The sequence below is a fragment of the Aplysia californica genome, unplaced genomic scaffold (genome assembly GCF_000002075.1).
Source record: "Aplysia californica isolate F4 #8 unplaced genomic scaffold, AplCal3.0 scaffold00483, whole genome shotgun sequence".
In the NCBI taxonomy this organism is placed as follows: Eukaryota; Metazoa; Mollusca; class Gastropoda; order Aplysiida; family Aplysiidae; genus Aplysia; species Aplysia californica.
The window spans coordinates 392,803-411,829 of record NW_004797753.1 but is presented as its reverse complement, the minus strand read 5'-3'; the positions used below and the strand labels follow the sequence as shown (position 1 = coordinate 411,829).

Here is a 19,027-nt window from a genome sequence, read left to right as displayed (position 1 = left end):
CACATTCTGCAAAGTAAGCCTTTTCAGGACAGTTGACTCTTATACTGACATCATCAAAACATAGAAAAAGCCATTTTGTGTACATGAACAAACCCCCTACCTGGATGACCAAGGAAGGCCCTCTTGCCACAATATCCGCCGGGATCTGACTGAGCGGACAGTTCTCTATAGACATGATTTGTAGGTTGGAACAGTAGGCCAGTTCAACTGGCAGGCTGTGCAAGTCTGGATTGTCATTTATGTACAGCGACTCCAATGACTGAAGGGCACCTGAGAGAACAAGTCAAATAGTGGTGGTCCCGGCAATCTTATTGTTAAAACAATGAGTTCATCACAAAGTGCCAATATCAAAAATACTTCCATTAACCTTTTCGCTTCATTACATGCCACATTCTCCTATAGATTAAAAAAACCCCAACTATAGCCCAAAGCAAAATGAAGTGTTATTGGATACCTAAATCTAGCGCTAGCACACTAGTTCTGGAACAAGACAATGAGCAAATAGTCAGTGGACAGTGATGATGACGGAATGGGAGGTAGCAGTGATTGGGAATGCTGATATTAAGAAACAGAGACTGATGTAGAAATACAGCAGGAAGAATAAAGAGGAGTAGAAGGTGATGTAATGCCAAGGGAGCAAAGAAAAAAGATTTTAAAAACTTCCCCGGCATTCCCCAGTTTACTGGTAGTCCTGTAAGAGGCAAGGGAGGAATATTCTCAGGGAGTATCAGCAAGCTGATGAAGACACAACCAACCAGAAAGCAAAGCAAATCGCAAAAGGAAAAAGAAAAGAATCATAGCTTCTTGCAGCACATGTCATTCTTCCAGGATTTTCGGGTTCGGGCAGCGCCCTGGCAGGGGGTTGAAGGGGGACAGTGCCCTCCCCCCTCCCTTATGTTTGAAATTTTTTTTGTTTCAGGGCGTCCTAACTATGCCATTTCTGGCTATTCAAGCCTAAATTTAACAAGATAATAAGTGAGAAAAAACACACCTTGCATACATAATTTTCTGCTTGTGTTAATCCATATAAATCAAAGGCCATGCTTTCTCCCTTGTACCGGTACTCTTCCGGTATGGGTGGGCTATTGTTGACTATTATCAATCACAGAAAATTTTTATTTCGCTTTTTAAAAAAATTATTTACAATTTTATATTATTTTTTCACGAATTTTCACAGAAATCTTTCCATTTGCGGATATCGGCAAATTTGCAAAAACTGGAAGAACTGAAGAATGTCAGAGTGACAGCAGTGAACAGGAGAATAAAAAGACCACAAGGAAACTGACATTGTTTAGCAAAGTCAATCGGGCTACCACACGCTGCGAAATTTTGGTCCCCGTTTGCAGGTGAATTTTGGGACCGGGTTGGATTGGAAGAGCCTAACTTTCTCAAACTCGGTCTGCTCTATTTCTGGACCAGTGTGAATGAAACTTGGCAACCATTCAGAAAATTGGACAAATTAATGGTATGGAGACGCTGAAGTTTGTACACATAAATTAACCTATACTTTTGCGTCGGAAACACTTTCGTATAGGGTATACCGAAAACTACAGGGAGCTTGATTTTCAACGTCGAGAAGGAAAGAGATCTATCTTTCCTCTATAGTGTCCTCAAATTTTGAACATTCTGTGTCAAGTAGTTGTTTAGACATAATCATAAAAATCATAGCTGCCACTCAGGAATTTCAAAAAAGGAGGAAATTCACGCGAAGGTGTATACAAGGCACTAAGTTGACTAACACTAACAAACATTTGACACAGTTTGGTGACTAAAAATCCAGTGTTTGTTGCCAGCTGGTGTTTCATAAAAAGATTGCTTTCACTTTAAACTTGTGCATCGATGTAGAGCAGTAGTATTGGATCAAGGAGGCAACACCTTTGCTGCTGTACTGAATGATTTCTTTATCGCACCGAACGCATTCTGCATCAATTTCTCTCGAATTTCCGCCGTTTTCAATGACAACTCGGCACGCAATCGTCCCGATGCTCGATTGACACTGTTGTTCCACAATATGAGAAACTAGCGCTAGGCACAGAAAAATTGAAGTAGAAAGCTACGGGCGGACATGCGCAGGCAGCGTTTTCGTCTCTCTTCCGGTTCGGTGTTTTCCGCGTGTAAAAAAAAAAGTATTGCAATTTGTGACCGCGAGCGGTCCTGTGGACTAAGGAGGAAAATAGCGGGAAAAGCTAGATGAAGCGGAGTTTCCGCTATTTAGCGGAAAAGTGGCAGCTATGAAAAATGCACGACTACCCCCCTATCCAAAGTGGCTTCGCACGGAGACCGGCCATTTTCTCCTCACTCCCTTGACAAATGTATGTGACCTACAAATCCCCGCATGACTATTCCAAGCCCGTTCATTGGTCACTTGAAATAGGGCAGTAGCGGGTGCGTGCATCAGGCTGTTTTTCTTTGTTCCCCTGTAACATCACAATGGGGGTATTCTGGGCGGGGTGTTCGCGTCTCAACGGGAAAAAAAGGTTTTAAATTGTATGGCATGCTAGACTGAATTAAATTATATTTTATGGTTGGAATGGTCTAAAGTCATCGAAGAAAGTTTTGCCATTATTTAGTCACGCTGCCAACATATCCTTAAAGATTCCGTGTTGTGACACAATGCTATAAATAAAATGCTGTCATCCCGTTACCCTTTTTCGCAAAATCGTTATATGCAGACCTGATACTCTATGAAATCTAAAAATCAGGATGTTAGAGTAAAAAAATCAGGATCTGTTGAAAAAAATCGGGATCAACGGCAAATCAGTCATATGGGGTACTGGGGAAGGGGGATCCTGGTTCCCTTTTATGAGGAAAGTATGCAAGAGAAAACTTGAAAACTTTTGCAGGAATAAGTTCATGTATGGGCTACTAAATAGAGGGAAAACTGAAAGACAGCATTACTCGAGTCGGAGTGGGATAGAGTGGGGGAGCGCAGGTTGCAGTACAGCTGAAACTCTCGTAGTCTTGAAAATAGCTGACACATAACTCTAATCATCCATGCAAAAAGCCCGCGTTTTCATACAGTAACAACGTTTGACTTCCATCGCAAATACACCCAAGGCACCCCCCCCCCCCCGAAAAAAGATTGCGCCTAGGTTGTTCATTTATTTCTTTTTTCTTAAATTCCTTTATCCTCAATTAGTAGGTTCTACTTGTATCACGGCACGCACTTTAAGCCCAAAGTGTCAAAACAATACCCCCACCCGCTCCCCCCGGTTATCCTGGTTAAGTCTAAAAAAACCCACCCCGACCAATGCGACCGGTGTGAATGAACTTTGCTGACCCCGACAGCCAACGGTCCCCGACACATGCGCTACTCACACGTACGAGGTCATGTCACGTGTTGCGAATGAGCGTTTGAAAGTTACACTGACGGGTCTTGATGATGGGCCCGACTAACCAGAACTCAAGACGAAGCTTGCTTTTAAACCAATGGCAGAACAACAAATAGATTATTCTTAGGCCCATGTCATAATTGTTACAGTAATCAGGACGCAGTCGGAGAATTCTGGGTTATAAAAGCGAAAGTAAATCTTGAGCGTATCCATGTCGGAATTCAAAATCGATACCACGTCGGTTTTAGTTGAAATAACGTGCGTGAGTCATCTACTAGATTTGGCAGAGATGCTTCAGAAAGTAGCGTTCCAAGTTCCTGCCGATGAAAAATCTAATCGGTGCTTCCAAGCAAAAGAGATTGCACAACTTTTAATATTCTTTCTAAGAATTGGACGCAACTGATGCAACAACAAAAAATCAGGATACTGGCGATCGAAATCGGGAAAATCAGGATGCTTGAGATTTGGGGTAAAAAATCGGGATATCCCGATTAAATCGGGATGAGTGGCAGGTCTGTAATATGTACAGCAAAATTTTAATTATAACAAAATAACTACAAAATGGTTAGTAAATCTGACTGCAGAAATGATTTCTCCACCCAAAAACACATTGGGAAGCCAAGTTTCTTTCTAACATTCCATTTAATTACTGAGATATCATCTATTTTCTTAGAGAATCTGCTATTGTGTGGTCCACTTTTAGAAGTATTTTTCTATTATATTATGTGTGTGTGCCTGGTGAAAGGGACCACATGTCGCATTTTCTCAAACCGAGATATCAGGCTTCAAAGGTCAAAAATAGAATTTTTGACAAAAACTAAGTTCCATTAAAAATGGATTTTTCAGCCATTTATTTATTGATATTTACAAGGATTTGGGCGATTTTGACTTTAAAATACATTTTAAAAGGTGTTTTTTAACCCGAGGTATATTGCATAATCTCAAAAAATGCGTGAGGAAACTGGCTTTCAGGGTAAACACTGCAGATGGTTTCTCTTGTCCATTCATAAAGTCGACCCAATCACATTGCATACTAAAATTTAGGTCATTCTCTCTGCTCTCCAATGGCAGGTAGTGCGCATGAATATCTAGAACATGTAAACAAAGCGAAACTTTGCGCATCCATACCCTTTTGTTTCTTTGGAGAGCAAACTTGTATCGCCTATTTCTGCCCTGTGCAAACCGTATTTCTTGAAATTCCTGTTCAATGTGGTGGTGAATTTGTTTTGAAGACGTAATATAAACACTTTGAAGCTGTTCTTTTATTGTAGAGCTGCTTTTTAAAGTTAGTTTGTGAGAAGCGACTGTGTTGTCAGGTCGTCTCGAAGCACAACAACACGGCGGAGCTGCCAGCTGTTACTACTACCGGTACTGTTAGTAGTAGATCTAGTACTAAATCTAGATCTAGATCTAGATCTAGTACTGCTATTCGTGAGCAGGAAATTGTGTCTATTCTCAATTCTCTTAGACGCATTGGAATGTCAGAATGGCAACTGAAGAAGACATTAGAGATGTACTATGCGATTATTTCGTTTCTGACGTCGATTTGGGAGAAGAGGAAGAAGATGAGTTCGATCTGTGGTGCCATCGCCGGTTTCAGACCCCGCACTTGAAGCAGAACCGAGCGAAGCAGGTAAAGATTAACAACAACAAAAACAACAGTGATAACAGAAATAGATTTAGATTTAGCAAACTAATAATTATTTATTATAATGATAATTAATAGTAATAATTATCTTTACGCTGTTCTTTCTTGATAAACCTAGATCTAGATCTAGATCTAGTTTAGATCTAGCTTACTGAAACTTACTCATAGTAGATCTAGTGCATTTTTGTTTTCTTAATTCTAAATGTATGCAGAACAAAATTTCATTTATTCCTGGGAGAGTCTGGGTTCTAAGATCTGGATATGTGGCAATCTTGTTAAGTGGGTAAGGAACAAAAAGTTTTCCTCTGACCCTGATGATTGATAGTGTTAAGTTCCCTAGTTACTCTGGTGAAGATACTTTTTTTTTGCCTGTGTGTGTTGCAGGAGATGAAGGGGGAGGGAGGGGGGTATCAAGTTTTTAAACAAAACAATAATAATTATGAACATGATTTAACAACATTATATTTCAGCAACAGCAAAACCTTTTTACTAGAATGGTGACTTATGAAAAAAGGGTGTTCTGTTTTTGTTTTTTCTGCAGAAACAAAGGTGAAACTTTAGAGCCGTTTTTCTCAAAACTTTGTTTCCGTACCCTGCCTTACAAAATCGCCAATATCTAAAAAACTACTGAAGATATCTTCAAAATTTAAAAAGCACATTGTCCAGAAATGAATTCTGTACAAGAAAATGCCAAAAAACGGGGATTTTTCAAAATGCGACATGTGGTCCCTTTCACCAGGCACACACACATATGTGGGTCATCCATATTTTGCCGACCTTTACAACCCCCATACTTGTAAATGGCCAATCAAAGAATTGTCTGAACTCATCGATGTGAATATCATAAAACGCAAAAACTGACAAAAGACACATAGTGCGAATACAGTTGACATATATATAGTGACACATACTGGTAATAACAGTAATATAAGAAAAAAAATGCCTGAAAATAAAAATGAAATGAAATTAACTCACCCAAAATAAATCTACTTTATACAGTAATGATTGGGGGGGGGGGCTTGCTTTCAACTGCCTTTAAATCGCTGTTGCGATCCACAAAAGCAAGGCCTGCCATACTGGACATGGAGATCTATCTAGATCTAGATCTATAATCTAGATCTAGATCTAGCCTTTAAGAGGCTATAAATTATAAAACGCGAGTTCAAAAAAGTAGATTTCTACTACACTTGCGTTAAACTAACACCAAAATACGGTAACCTATGGATAACACACTCACAATAATATAATAGAACATAATCCAAATAGAAAATCAAATGTATCAAAGTTAAAATTCCACAAAAATCATAAATCAACTCAACAGGCCATCCTATTCGAACGAACAATGGAGAGAGAATGAGAAAGAATCAGATTTCAATTCGTCGAAGACTCGCCCTCGGCCTGTACTCCGTACAGTACGCAAGAATTATCTTTCGCATTATTCTCCGCAACAATTGAATTAAAAAAGTTCCGCCAAACATTTTGGCAAATACAAAGAAACATAAGGGTCGGAAAAAGAGTGTCTGAATGGAGCTAACGAGAGCCGTCAGCGATGGCGGACGCAAGTGAGAGGCGCATGCGCGAGGCGAACAGGGCTCGGCGGCTCAGCACATCGTCTGTCGGCCGATCGATAAATCTATTTTTAGACGCAGCGCTGGTGGGTGAAACAGATTCACGCGATGGTTTTCTATCAAAATTTCTGAGCGGCGTTTGGTTACCTTGAAAAAGGGAGATTTTACGATTGGCGGATACGATTGGCGGATTTCCGACTATTGGCGGTAGATTTACAGGTATGAACCCCCTAACTTTTTTTTATTTATGAACCTATTTTTCAAATTCCAAAAGCATAATTCTTAGAATTGAAGACTCTTTCTTAGGTACAAAATAATAAAGGCCTAAAGCAAAAAATTAATTTAATTTTCATTGGCTTTTCTACATTGTTCACGAGTCCGGGCAGCATACCTGGATTTTGTATAGAACGTTTTTGAGGTGTATACGTGACAAACGACCAGACATTGAACAGTGTTAACAATAAAATTCATGTGACACCATCAACACTGACTTACCAATTTCTACTGGCAGAGATGTAAGATTGTTTTCCCCGGCACCAAGATATGTCAAATTCTTCAGAAATCTGCAGATTCAGTAAATTGTAAGTTAGAAAACCATAACCAAAGAATGAGAATATAGAACATATTCTCTTAAAATACAAGGACAATAAATTCCAATGTTATTTAATTCTGCAGAAATGATGCAGCCTTTCTGGTCCCTTTTTTTTTTTACGTTACCATTCTTTAAATAGTTTTTTCCCCAAATATTTTCATATAAAACATAACATTTCCACGATGTGGATATGGCCTTTTATTAATCAGAGAATAATCATGTTCCTATGCACTTGACATACTTTAGAAACTAATTCGCTGAGTAATATTATGTCTTATTGTTCAAATAAAAGTATTTGCCTCACATAAATGAATTCTGCAGTCTATATTTACTTTGTGACCCATGGTACAAAATGTTTCGACAAAACATGTTTTTCGACCCAAAGCAAGAGTCTGTTGCCCCATCAACAGTTTTATCTTCACTATGACAACCTGTCCGAGTTCTTCAATTTACCCTTTAGAAGTAAAACACAAAAGCAAGGAGCAAATATTGCAAAAATACAGCAAAATAAAACGTTACAAAATATAAAGTTAGCTGAATTGTTCACAATGTCACAGCCTTAAAGTAACAACTAGTGTCCTATTGCAAAGAAACAATGAGTGAGTGTCCATAAAGGGTAACTTGCGTTTACAAAAAGAAAGGCTTGAAATCCCTTGGGTAGAAATATTATGCACATTATGCTTATACAAAACAAAAAAAACAAAAATAAAACAGGCCCAATACACATAGCAAAATTGTAGAACTTGGACAGACGGATATGACATATCTGTCATGACAAACAATAAGGAGAGGTAGAAAATTTCACCGACCTGCAGGGTAAAATTCTGTCAATACTCACCCAATAGATCTTGGCAGGGAGACCAAGTGGTTGGACTGGACAATTAACTTTGTTAAGTCTTGTAAATGACCTGGGAAGGAAAAACACAAATTTACAGGGCATTCACTTCATTTGATGTCAAACATAGGAAGGGCAAGGGCTAAAAAATATAAAAGATGAATTCTACATGACAAGCAAATCCAGTGGTCAATTAATTAAGCAAACAAATAAAATTAATTAAAACCAAATACACTGCAGAATTTTAGTAATCTGCATATATACTGGTGCACTTGTTTGAGCAGAACTATTTCTAAGATCCACCATCAGAAAATTTTGAATTATTTCTCATAAAGTATTTTCAAGTTTTCAGAATTCCTTTACATTATCAGCGCCCCTGTTAAGCAAAAGATTTCATTACAACAACATTTCATTCTTAACTTACACATTACTGAAACTATCTTCGACCACTCATCATGCTCACTTAGAACAGACTTAACTCTTTCAGTGTCAGAATCCCAAGCATCATTTTAGTAAATTTCGTAACCCATACGCTGAAGGGGTACTAACTATTCATATTTGTCTTACTGTAAAAATAACATACGACTGAAAAAAAACTGAATTATGCAAATCAAAAGGTCATTTTGTTTCTTGAGGTTCCTTCACTTTTTAATGTTTTTGAATGTTCACAACAAAAATTAAGCAGTAGAACACTGTGCTTAATCCAGAGGGTTGACAGTGGGCTTAATAAGTGAGGCTGAGAGACTTCTGTACGGAGTCTAAAGGTTTGAACCTCTTTGCCAATGGTAGTGATCACCAAAATTTTATTTCTGTGTACCATCTTCAACCAATCGTTTAAAAGAACTTTGACCGTCAGACATTTTACTGTAACTAAGAGATTCATCAGATTCTGTTGTTGCTGATACTCAGAAAGTTCCGTTAAATAACTGAGTTCATTTCAAATTTCATATTACTTACCTATTTCGTGTGGCAAAGATTCTAACCTATTTTCCTCTAAGTCTAATACCCGAAGTTTTTTCAAGTTCCCTATGTTTGGCGGCAGGCGCTGAAAAATCGAGAAAAAGACAAGACATTGATGATGATGAACACAGTCATGGTTTAAATGAAAATTCACCCCAGGAAGAATTAGACACCATCAAATACAAGAAAAGAATTTCAATATAAAAAGCGTCTATATTAAGAACTTTCATAATAGTTTCCATTATTGCTTCTCAACGGCCCTCTTTTTCAATCTGTTCAAACATCCACACGTTATTAACTCTGTTTACAACATATCTGTGCTAGACAAATCAGTCTTAATAGCAAAATGCTTTTTAAAAAAAGGACAAAAAGGACGAAATTTTGTAGAACATTTGCATTTCTGATAAATCTGCCAATATAGTGTCTTTTTTAGGACACAGACTAGAGGGTAAGGGAAAGAATGGAGGGGACCACACAGAGTTAGATAGTCTGGGAAAAGTCAAAAAGGAAGAAAACATTCTGCTGCCCCTGAAGATTATCACAATTAATAAATAACAAGGTAGAATGGCAACAAATGAAAACTAATAACTTCACCTGCCAAAACATTGTCCTGACTCCAAATTTCTTGTACTTTTTTACTACACAGAAAAGCACGCAAATGCCCTAGGGAAGACAATCTTCCATAGACTGTTGCACTTTTACAAAAGCGAAGTTAATTTGTAAAGACCCCCATCCAAAGCAATAGAAAAAACAAAAAAGCCACAGAATCTGACTGTAACAAAAACTAGTCACAACTAAGATGATAAACAGCTCCAAAAAATGCAGCTAACTGTTCCCTTGCATTCTGTACACTCACCCTGAGAGTATTGTTGCTGAGACTAAGGACCTCCAGCTTCTGCAGCTGGTGAATGTCATCTGGAATCTTGGTCAGCTGATTTGTTCCCAGGCTCAGCTCCACCATGTTCTGCCAGGTGCCCATGTCTGTCAGGACACATAAATGTAGCCGCAATTATTTATGTTTCAATTGAAAGAAAGAAGACAAAAGTCAAATCCACCCCATAAAAGCAAAATCGTAAAGTTAAATTGCTCATTTATAGTTCTGTGCCTGACACAACTGAAAGCTCACTCAACAATATCTCCTTTGTTCATTCCATTAGAACACTCAGTCTAAACTGGACATACAGCATGGAACAAAATCATTTACACACTTTCCTACAAAAGGAAATCTGCCCATTTACAGCCAGTAAAATTGTGGATATTAAATGTAAACAACCTTCAAAAGTATTCAACGCCCTATCTAGCCCTTTGACAAAGTATGATTGCCAGCATGCTGTCTTAACTCATTCGCTACGCTGAGTCGTGGCTTAAGTGACTTCACTACGGCAAGCTGTCCCCCATGGCTCGAGAACCGACCAAAAATTCTAGCTTAAATTTTATTCCAATCCACATATCCAAGTTAAAATAAAGGTTATAATATAATGTCGACTTCCGGGTCAAGCGTTTCCATCGAAAATCCTAAACTTTGCTTCAGAATTGAAACACGATTTCGAAGTTTATAGTACTGTTTTATCGCGATGCCCAAATTATAGCCCAGATACCAGTCTGAGTACTTTTACAAAGCAAAACGTATCATTATTTTGTTTACTAAAGAAATGTCGCGCTCTTCTTCAGAGTAATGAAATTATATTCGTAAAATAGACTCAAATTGCCATCGCTTTGTTACTGAGAAATCAGTATTTTTCAGATCTAGATTTAAATTGTCAAAATATTATTTTCTACCCTAAATCCCAAATTTTAAAAAGGAAAATAACACAAAAGATACAACTCAAGACATGTGTAGTTTTATTCCAAATGCAATTCTGAATAATTCCTTACAAGATAATACGATACGCGTGTTCTGTACTACTTTTGAATGTATCTTGCACTTTTTTCTAAATTTTGATGAAAAAAAATTGTTTTTCAAAATTGGAGGTTATGATCCAAATGTATAAATTAAGCGGAATGTATGAAAATAACAGCAAATTTTTCAATATTTTCCAGTTCAATATTCATTTATGGTTATTTTGACATATCATTTGACTAGATGCAAACAATTTTATTTTTTAATTTTCACCAAAGATGATAAATTTTTTATTTTCAAATATCATCACCATTCAAGCAAAATTGTGTTGCATAACATGTGAACTGTCATCATCTCATTTCGCCCTCCCGAAAAAAATTAATATACAAGCCCAAAATAACATGTAGCGAATGAGTTAACTGCAAGGCTAAGGTGACTTGAAGAGATTTTAATACTTTTAAGTCAAAAGACACCAGCAGAAAAACATCTATAAACCTCCTCTGCTGGACTGCAGGGCAATGGGACATCAGTTTTTAAGTAGCATAACACTACACACAGTTACACAAGATGTTTTTCTCCTTGGCACATTTTTGTTGCACTGAACTGACAAAAATAATACCATCACACTAATTCCACGATTGCCGAAGTTAATTTCGGAGTAATTTAATGATAGCAACATACCCAAAGGCAGAGCTGACAGCTGATTGTCTTTCATATTCAGTTTGGTGAGGTGACTTGCATGCAAGAAAATCCCAAGAGGAATGTTGTTCACTTGATTGTGCTCCATGTTTAAGGACTGCCAGACAGAAAAAGAAAAAGATTATAATTTGGCACCAGTCTGCATACAGTTGAAAAAGACAGGCTCTGTGGTTAACATGAAAACCCACAACAAGAAGGACCAGAAAACAAGTTTCTGCCTCCAAACACAGTACATACCGCTGATTTGCTACCAGAACAAGGGAGATCCAGAGAACACACCCTGTGTGGGTGTGGGAGACTCAATAAGTCATTGACTAATAACAATTTTGGTTGAATAACCATTGAACTGAAGGGTATCTAAAAAAAAAGCCTTACTGTCCATACTTATTCAAAGATTCAAATAAAATGTAAATGTCCTTCAGTATATTAACAAATAAAAGATTATTTTAACAGAAACATAATTTCAAAATAAGTTTAGGAGTTATGAGTTCTTAATATCACCTTTTTTTTTTCCTCACATGTTTTCATGCTTAATTTCATTTATCAATGAATATCAATAAAATTTTGAGAAGAGAACAATGAAATAATATACTTTTAACTCACTCAATCCCGTGACTGCGTTCAATCCCATGGCCGAGATAACTCAGTTTTATAGTTTTGTTCTGTATACTAGATGTTTCGTTTCGCAAAACGGCCTCAAGTTTTATATAAGGTTAACTTATTATTTCCCCAGCCAATACTGCCTAGAGGGGTGCTGGAACTTTGTTTCTACTGTCGTAACACACAGAGAAATGGCGATTTTTATGAAAGCACATTTAGCACTTTGGTTCACACTGATCAACTCAGCATGTCTCGCAATTGATTCTCTCTGGCTTTCTCACACATACATTTTTTTTATTGATGAAAGTATTCAACAGTCTTTATCATACATGACATACAATATATAGATCTAGACACTCACAAGCATATTTGAATATCAATGTAGGCTTGCTCTCGTTCATTCGGCCATGGGAAAAAAAAGAGGCCCGTAAAAATGCCAAATTTGTACAACACCCCAAAGCAAAACTACTAAAGCTACATACTTCAAATTTGGAATGTCTAAAGATCCATCTTCAGTTGTACTTTGTGCCAAATTTCAAAGCAATTGGATTATATTTAAGGTTATTAGTGGGTCCTTACATAACTGCCAAAATGACCGGTATCTAGGTACACTTTCAGGAAAAAGCTCTCTGGACTGAGTGAGTTAGCAGTCCCAATATCTCTACCTTGAGATGAAGAGGCAGAAACATAATAGCTGATACAGAAAAGAAAATGTTAATACTATATAAAAAAAGCAAATTAACTTACATATACAGAGCAAAATTGAGAAGGTCCTCCAGTAGGATACTTCTCAAATTTGTTTCTTGACAGTGTGATGACATTCAGCTGTGTGAGACTTGACAGAAGGCCCTCCTAAGGACAAGAGCAAAAAGTCAGTACTCATTAATGTTACTTCGTATAGTTTTCCATCGCACAAATATGTTCCTCAGCACAAGAAAAAAAATCCTTTCAAAAAATGACTTGCAGTCAAAATGTTACTGAACTGTGGTCACATATGGTAACCATTTACTGTTTTATTTCCCTATGAAGAGGCGATGTAAATCATAATCAACAAAACAGATAGAAGAAGCAAAACCACACTAAAGTATGCACAAGGGCTCTCGTGGCTTAAAGGTTAAGGTGTTCGCCTCTCATTCAAAGGTCCCAGGTTCGAATCCGGGTAGCTATCGAAAAAATTTCTTCTCTAAAATCGTCTCCTTTCACCTCCTTTCCTGCTCTCAATGTTCTGTCCTCTGCTTTCGTCTCCACTTTCTGCCCGAAACCTCTCACCTCCTTTGCCCCCACCTCTGGGCTCCTGACTCTTTCTGCAGCCTATATACTACTACTCCTTGGCTCCTTCTTACTGCTGTCTTTCAGCCACACCCCTGATCTGGTAGGAAAGATCTACACCTAGCCTTCTTGGACAAGGGCGAAAAATCTCGCAGGTCCCGTGTGCAAGTTGTGCATGGTAAAGATCCCTTGGTGGTCTAAAATCGATCAGAGAAGGCTTCGGCCGCCACCCAGGCAAAATTCAAAATTTCCTCCCAACTGCAAAACGTTTATAGTGTCCCGTGCGCTCATATGACCGTATGCAGTTGCGGGCGCCATAAAACTTACCCCCAAAAAAGTATGCACCAACCACCCATAAATCTGAACAATATACATTTTCCAAAACAGGTGCTGGCATGTTCTTCTTGCAGCGCCTACGACACAACAAGAAATTTATTAAAAATAAAGGACCCTTCAAAAATATGAAAGATGAGTATTCATGGAAACCATCTAAATGTCATCCACAGCATATCGGCTTTGCCTGCCAACACTAGTCATCTCACAAAAAGTTTAAGGCCACACACGGGTTTTTGGGGTCCAGTTTGGGCCCATACAATGTTTTTTGGGTTTAAAGATACTTCCCTAGAAAATTATGAGCTAAATTGAATGGAAGTACTCCCAAAGTCTTATTTCAAAGCGATAACTCAATAAATTTTGAACATTGTGAGCCAATGCAATGCTTTAAAGCAATTTTGCGACGTTTTTGCTCCTTTCCTCAGAATAGTAATTTCTTGGCTTTAAAGCTAAAAACTCAAAATCCATTCAAGATAAAGACATGAAATTTGGAGGGTAGGTGCCCTATGCAATTCCAAATAAAATGACGCTACCTTTTTCTAATTCTTGAAAAAAAAAAATTTCAAATGATATTTTCACTTTGCTATTTTGACTATTTTTGTCATCCACTAAAATGCAAGTCTTCTAAAAATGATAATAAAATTATTTACAAAGTCAAGAAAAGCTAGCGTCATTTTCTTAAGATTTGTGTGCAGATTACAAAAATGTAATTAGTTCATCTTCTATATGGCTGTGAATGCTGGACAACCACTAAAGACAGTCAAAATAAAATAGAAGCAACAGAAATGTGGTTTCTTAGGAATCTGCTAAGAGTATCGTGGAAGGAAAAGAAATCAAATGAGGCAGTGCTTGATGAAGCCCACGAGGGACGCTCAATGTTAAAAACAATCAGGAAACGATAAATGCAGTTTTTGGGACACCTGCATAGACATAAGGGTCTTGAACATCTAGCTCTCACTGGCAAAATTGAGGGCAAGTGAGGCAGGGGAAGGCCCAGAACAACATACTTAGGGAACCTAAACAAATGGGTAACAGGGAAAGATCAGGGAAACGTAGCTTTTTTGAGAGCATCTGAACAAAGGAATAAATGGAAAACCATGATCGTCGATGTCTGTCGCAGATCTGGCACAGGATGATGAATTAGTTCATAGATAGCATGGCTTCGTTTTTGAATTTTTAGCTTTTGAAAATGGTCCTTCAAATAGCCCGGTTTCACCCTGTGATTATGTAGTCCCCCCCCCCCCCCAGCAGAATATTTGACACCACCTCTATAAGACCATCGGTAACCACACTCACAGGTAGTGATGATATGTTATTTCCTTCTACATTGAATTCATCCATATTTATGCAGTTGGCAAGGGTGCCTGGAATCACACTGAGCCGATTGTATCTGAAATAAAAAAAGGGAAAGTACAAATTACTCCTATGAAAAGGCTTCTTCAAAACTCCTTTTAACCCAAAAAACCCCCCCCACAATTTCATCAATCTACAAAACCTGCCAAAGTGACAAATAATTGTTGTGGATAGGAAAAAAGATTGAAATTCTCAATAAGCTCTGAAAAATAAAAAGAGGGCTTGAACATTGAATACCAGAAAAAAATACAGTTGAGATGGTCAAGGATGGCCATTCGCCATGGAGGAGAAAAGTGGACCTCTTAAACAGTGTTATTATAATATTTAAAAAATGAAAGACGTGGGTGGGGGTGGGGCAATTGTCTTATACAGGTGACAGAGCAGGTTCAACCATATCATAGAACAACATAGCCCTTTATTTCCCTCAAAACAAATGTGATACAGCGAGATGGACACTTATTCATATGGTAGGGTCTGTATAATAAAGCAAGATAAAAAGTTGAGCTGGCCGACATACTTGCATCAATATGGAAATCGACTTGACTAATCGTAGCTCAACATTACATGGTTCCCTTGAACAATCGAACAAAGCCAACAATAATTAAGTATCATAGAGCAGCTGCCTTTATTACAATGAAAGATGAGTACAGCGCAGATACTTTGGACTGTTCTGTAGAAAGGAAATAAAAAAACTTAGGAGCTTGAAGAATTTCAGTCATAACTATGATTAGTATCAATACGGCCTGAATAAATGTGTCACAACGTTGTGGAATCAGGCGCTCGTCAATTTTCGAGCATGCGGAGTTATTGATATCATCTGAAAGCTTATTCATTTGCCTGGTTTTCAAAGAAGTAAGTATCCATCTGGCTTGAATAGAAGTAGAGATTTTTGCGATTGAAGAAGGTATAGTAGCCTGGTTTCAGAGGTTAAATTAATGAGAAAATGGCCACCAAAGTTTGGTGACTTCATAGCTTAAGAGTCCTTGAAAACTGAAAATTACATATTTTATGCCTTTCTACAAGGTTTTTCCAGTAAAATTCACCTGGAAATGTGTTTTCATATGAACATAAAAGTTGTTTAGCCAAAAAGCAAAATTTTGATAAAAACTACCAAACCGGAGGAAAAATTATTTTTTCTTCGATTTCATTATTTTGACGAGCGCCTGATTTCACCATGATGCCTCACAAATTTTTTCCAGCATGGTATGTAATTATCTCAAAAGATATTTACCCTTAAATCAGAATTGCCATCAACCAAAAAAGATAGAAAAACATAAGCAGAGCATCATCAATTCAGACAAAATATCCCCAATGACCATCCCCACAACTTTTCTACAAAATCAGCCTGGTGTCAGATTAAAGTTTAAAAACATTCAGCCACAAAAATCATGTAAAAACACATTACTCACTTGAGTCCAAGTCTAGCTAACTGTGTGAGGTTACCAATGGAGTCAGGGATGTCAAGAAGTTCATTGTGCTGCAGGTCAAGGGAGTTCAGCATGACACACTTGCCAATGTCTGAAAAGGGACAGCAACAATTTCATACGGTATTTCACCCTGTTTGATGCAAGTCTTCCCCAACACAAACAATTTTAGCACATAAGCATGCGGAAAGGGAGGAGAGGGAGAGAGAGAGAGGGAAAGGGAGAGGAAAAGAGAGGGGGGGGGAGGGGGACTGGAGGGAAAGAGAAAGAGAGAGGATATCTCAATTACACTTCTAGAGGGCACTGTGCAAGTCTACAGTTTTTAAAAAAAAGGACAGTACATTATTACACCCCCAAAAAGAAGAACTTTCACCGCAGCCATGTCATATAGATCCTTAAGTGTAGAGGTGAAAATAGCTCTAAAGGGGCTTTGTGAGAACAAAGAGGTTGACAAATAAAAGACAGCATTTGACCGCTATACCCTTGCAATAACTGAAAAACTGACAACAAAAATTAATAACCAGCTTATGAAAAATAATACACAAAAACCAACAAAAAATCACTCTGTCATGGTCTTAGTCCAGACTTACCATCAGGCAAATGTTCTAGATGATTATGCGAAATGTCAAAAATCACAAGTTTTTCCAGCTTCCCGATTCCTTTTGGCAGCTCCTTGATTTTGTTTTCCCTTAGGCTAAATCGAGTCAAATTCTGAGGAAAGATAGAGGACTTGCATGTAAAGAAGTCAGATGAAGCAATACTTGTTGATAAAAATTAACAGATATTGACAAATTTAAGTCATTTCAACATAGTAAGCATTAAACTGAGGATGGGAGAGAGGAAAGAGTTCAGACAAAAAACACTGGTCATTGTACAGAGAACTGACATGACACTATGTTAATCTTATATAGTCACGAGAAGCAACGAAACAGATTTAAAAGATAGAAAGATCAAATCAAATTACCATATAATCTACCAGGCATACCCTCCCAACCACTCATAAAAATGGCAGTATTTACCAATGGTAACCCCGGACCATATGACATCTCACACAATGCTAAAACTATTTTTAAAGAAACAACAGACAAACCCAAAATATCTATAAAAGTAAACTTACAGTTAAGTTACTAATCTCTTCATCCACCACACGAATTCTGTTAAATCTAAGGAACAATGTAGTTAATGACCTCAGCTGATACACAACTTTTGGGATCTGAAACAAACAAAAAGCAGCAATTCATTCAAATGGGACTCAATGAAACGGAACATAAAGCACATGAAAACACAACTGATGGCAACCTATATGTTTGTAACCAAACCATTACTTCCTATCAAGTCAGCAGTGCCCCCCCCCCCCCCCCCCCATCCCAAAGCACTAACTTATCCAAGTAAAGCAACCTGAGGTTTCAAAATGAACAATAAAATTGTTAAAGGGGTATGAACAGTTATTACAACAAATACGAAGAACCAGAAAGGTACAAATTACAAATTCCCTAAACTAAAAATAACGAGAATTATGGAAATATGGATAAAGTTTTTTCAGGACATAACATAATATATTACCCCCATAAAGTCAGAAGGCAAAAACCAAGTTTGAAAGAATAACTGATTTAAAGGCTTCACCCGAAATAAAAAAATTCTTTAAAAAATTAAAACATAGGAAAAAGCAGAACTTTACCTCTTGAAGTTTGTTATGCCTCAGATCTAGCACTCTCAGCTTTGTCAAGGCTACAAAGGTTTCTGGGAGGCTTGATATAGAGTTCTCATTCAAGGCCAACGTCATGAGACCAGTGAGGGAGCCCATCTCTGCAGGCAGCTGAGTCAGCCGGTTACTGTACAGGTACAGCTCACTCAGTTGTGTCAGCTCTTTCACACTTGTAGGCAAGTGAGAAATCTGTATTTCAAATAAGTTTTGACAAATGAGCCCCAGATATTTTTAAAAGGATAAAATAATTACAGCTCTTACAACCTTTTAACACAATTTAGATTCTCTTTTATACGAGTTATGAAGAAATTCAGCTATCTAAAACTTTCAGTGTCAAGTCATCATGTTCTCACATCTAATACAAAATGGTTAATACCTGTTTTTCCGAAGCAGCGTCCATTTTGGGCTGACTGTTCCTGTGTAGCAGTATAAATGACTTCGGGATGTAATTTACCTTCTATTCATTTTTTATAAACGCAATTCAGCTTACAAAACTCAGCACTGCAACTCTAAGACAACAAGAAAACTTTGTATCAAGAAGATTAATAAGTAAACCTCATACATAACAGTCACAAGCAAAACTAGAACAATTCTTATCAAACTGACTAGTGCTTTAAAGCGCAAATTGCGGTTTTACGAAATTATAAAAATGACAAAACATGAGTCTGTATTTTTTTAAGTTAAAAAATAATTTGAAATTAATTAATAGTCACACGCAGATTTACCTGAGATTTACTAAGATCAAGCCTAGTAGCTCCCTCCTCCTTGCATTTCTTGAACTCTTTGGCAACATCCTGTAGATTACCAAAGATTGATTCAAATCTTTTTTTTAAAAATGGCAACTCTTTTGACACTACTTTTCACACATG

At 37.5% G+C, this 19,027-nt stretch overlaps 1 protein-coding gene across 2 annotated transcripts in view; it reads right to left on the bottom strand.

The window, feature by feature from the left end:
- Positions 1-19,027, bottom strand: part of LOC101862134 (leucine-rich repeat protein SHOC-2) — a 44,244-nt gene that overhangs the window by 12,321 nt on the left and 12,896 nt on the right. For both annotated transcript variants that reach the window (XM_035971696.1, XM_005105643.3), the window contains exons 4-16: positions 18,884-18,952; positions 18,132-18,347; positions 17,571-17,666; positions 17,044-17,164; positions 16,439-16,547; positions 14,973-15,066; positions 12,822-12,926; positions 11,457-11,571; positions 9,792-9,916; positions 8,933-9,020; positions 7,979-8,048; positions 7,044-7,111; positions 101-270 (exon numbers count right to left, since the gene is read on the bottom strand). In XM_035971696.1, coding sequence (XP_035827589.1) covers positions 101-270; positions 7,044-7,111; positions 7,979-8,048; positions 8,933-9,020; positions 9,792-9,916; positions 11,457-11,571; positions 12,822-12,926; positions 14,973-15,066; positions 16,439-16,547; positions 17,044-17,164; positions 17,571-17,666; positions 18,132-18,347; positions 18,884-18,952 — 1,446 coding nt within the window. The remainder of the gene's footprint in view (positions 1-100; positions 271-7,043; positions 7,112-7,978; positions 8,049-8,932; positions 9,021-9,791; positions 9,917-11,456; positions 11,572-12,821; positions 12,927-14,972; positions 15,067-16,438; positions 16,548-17,043; positions 17,165-17,570; positions 17,667-18,131; positions 18,348-18,883; positions 18,953-19,027) is intronic.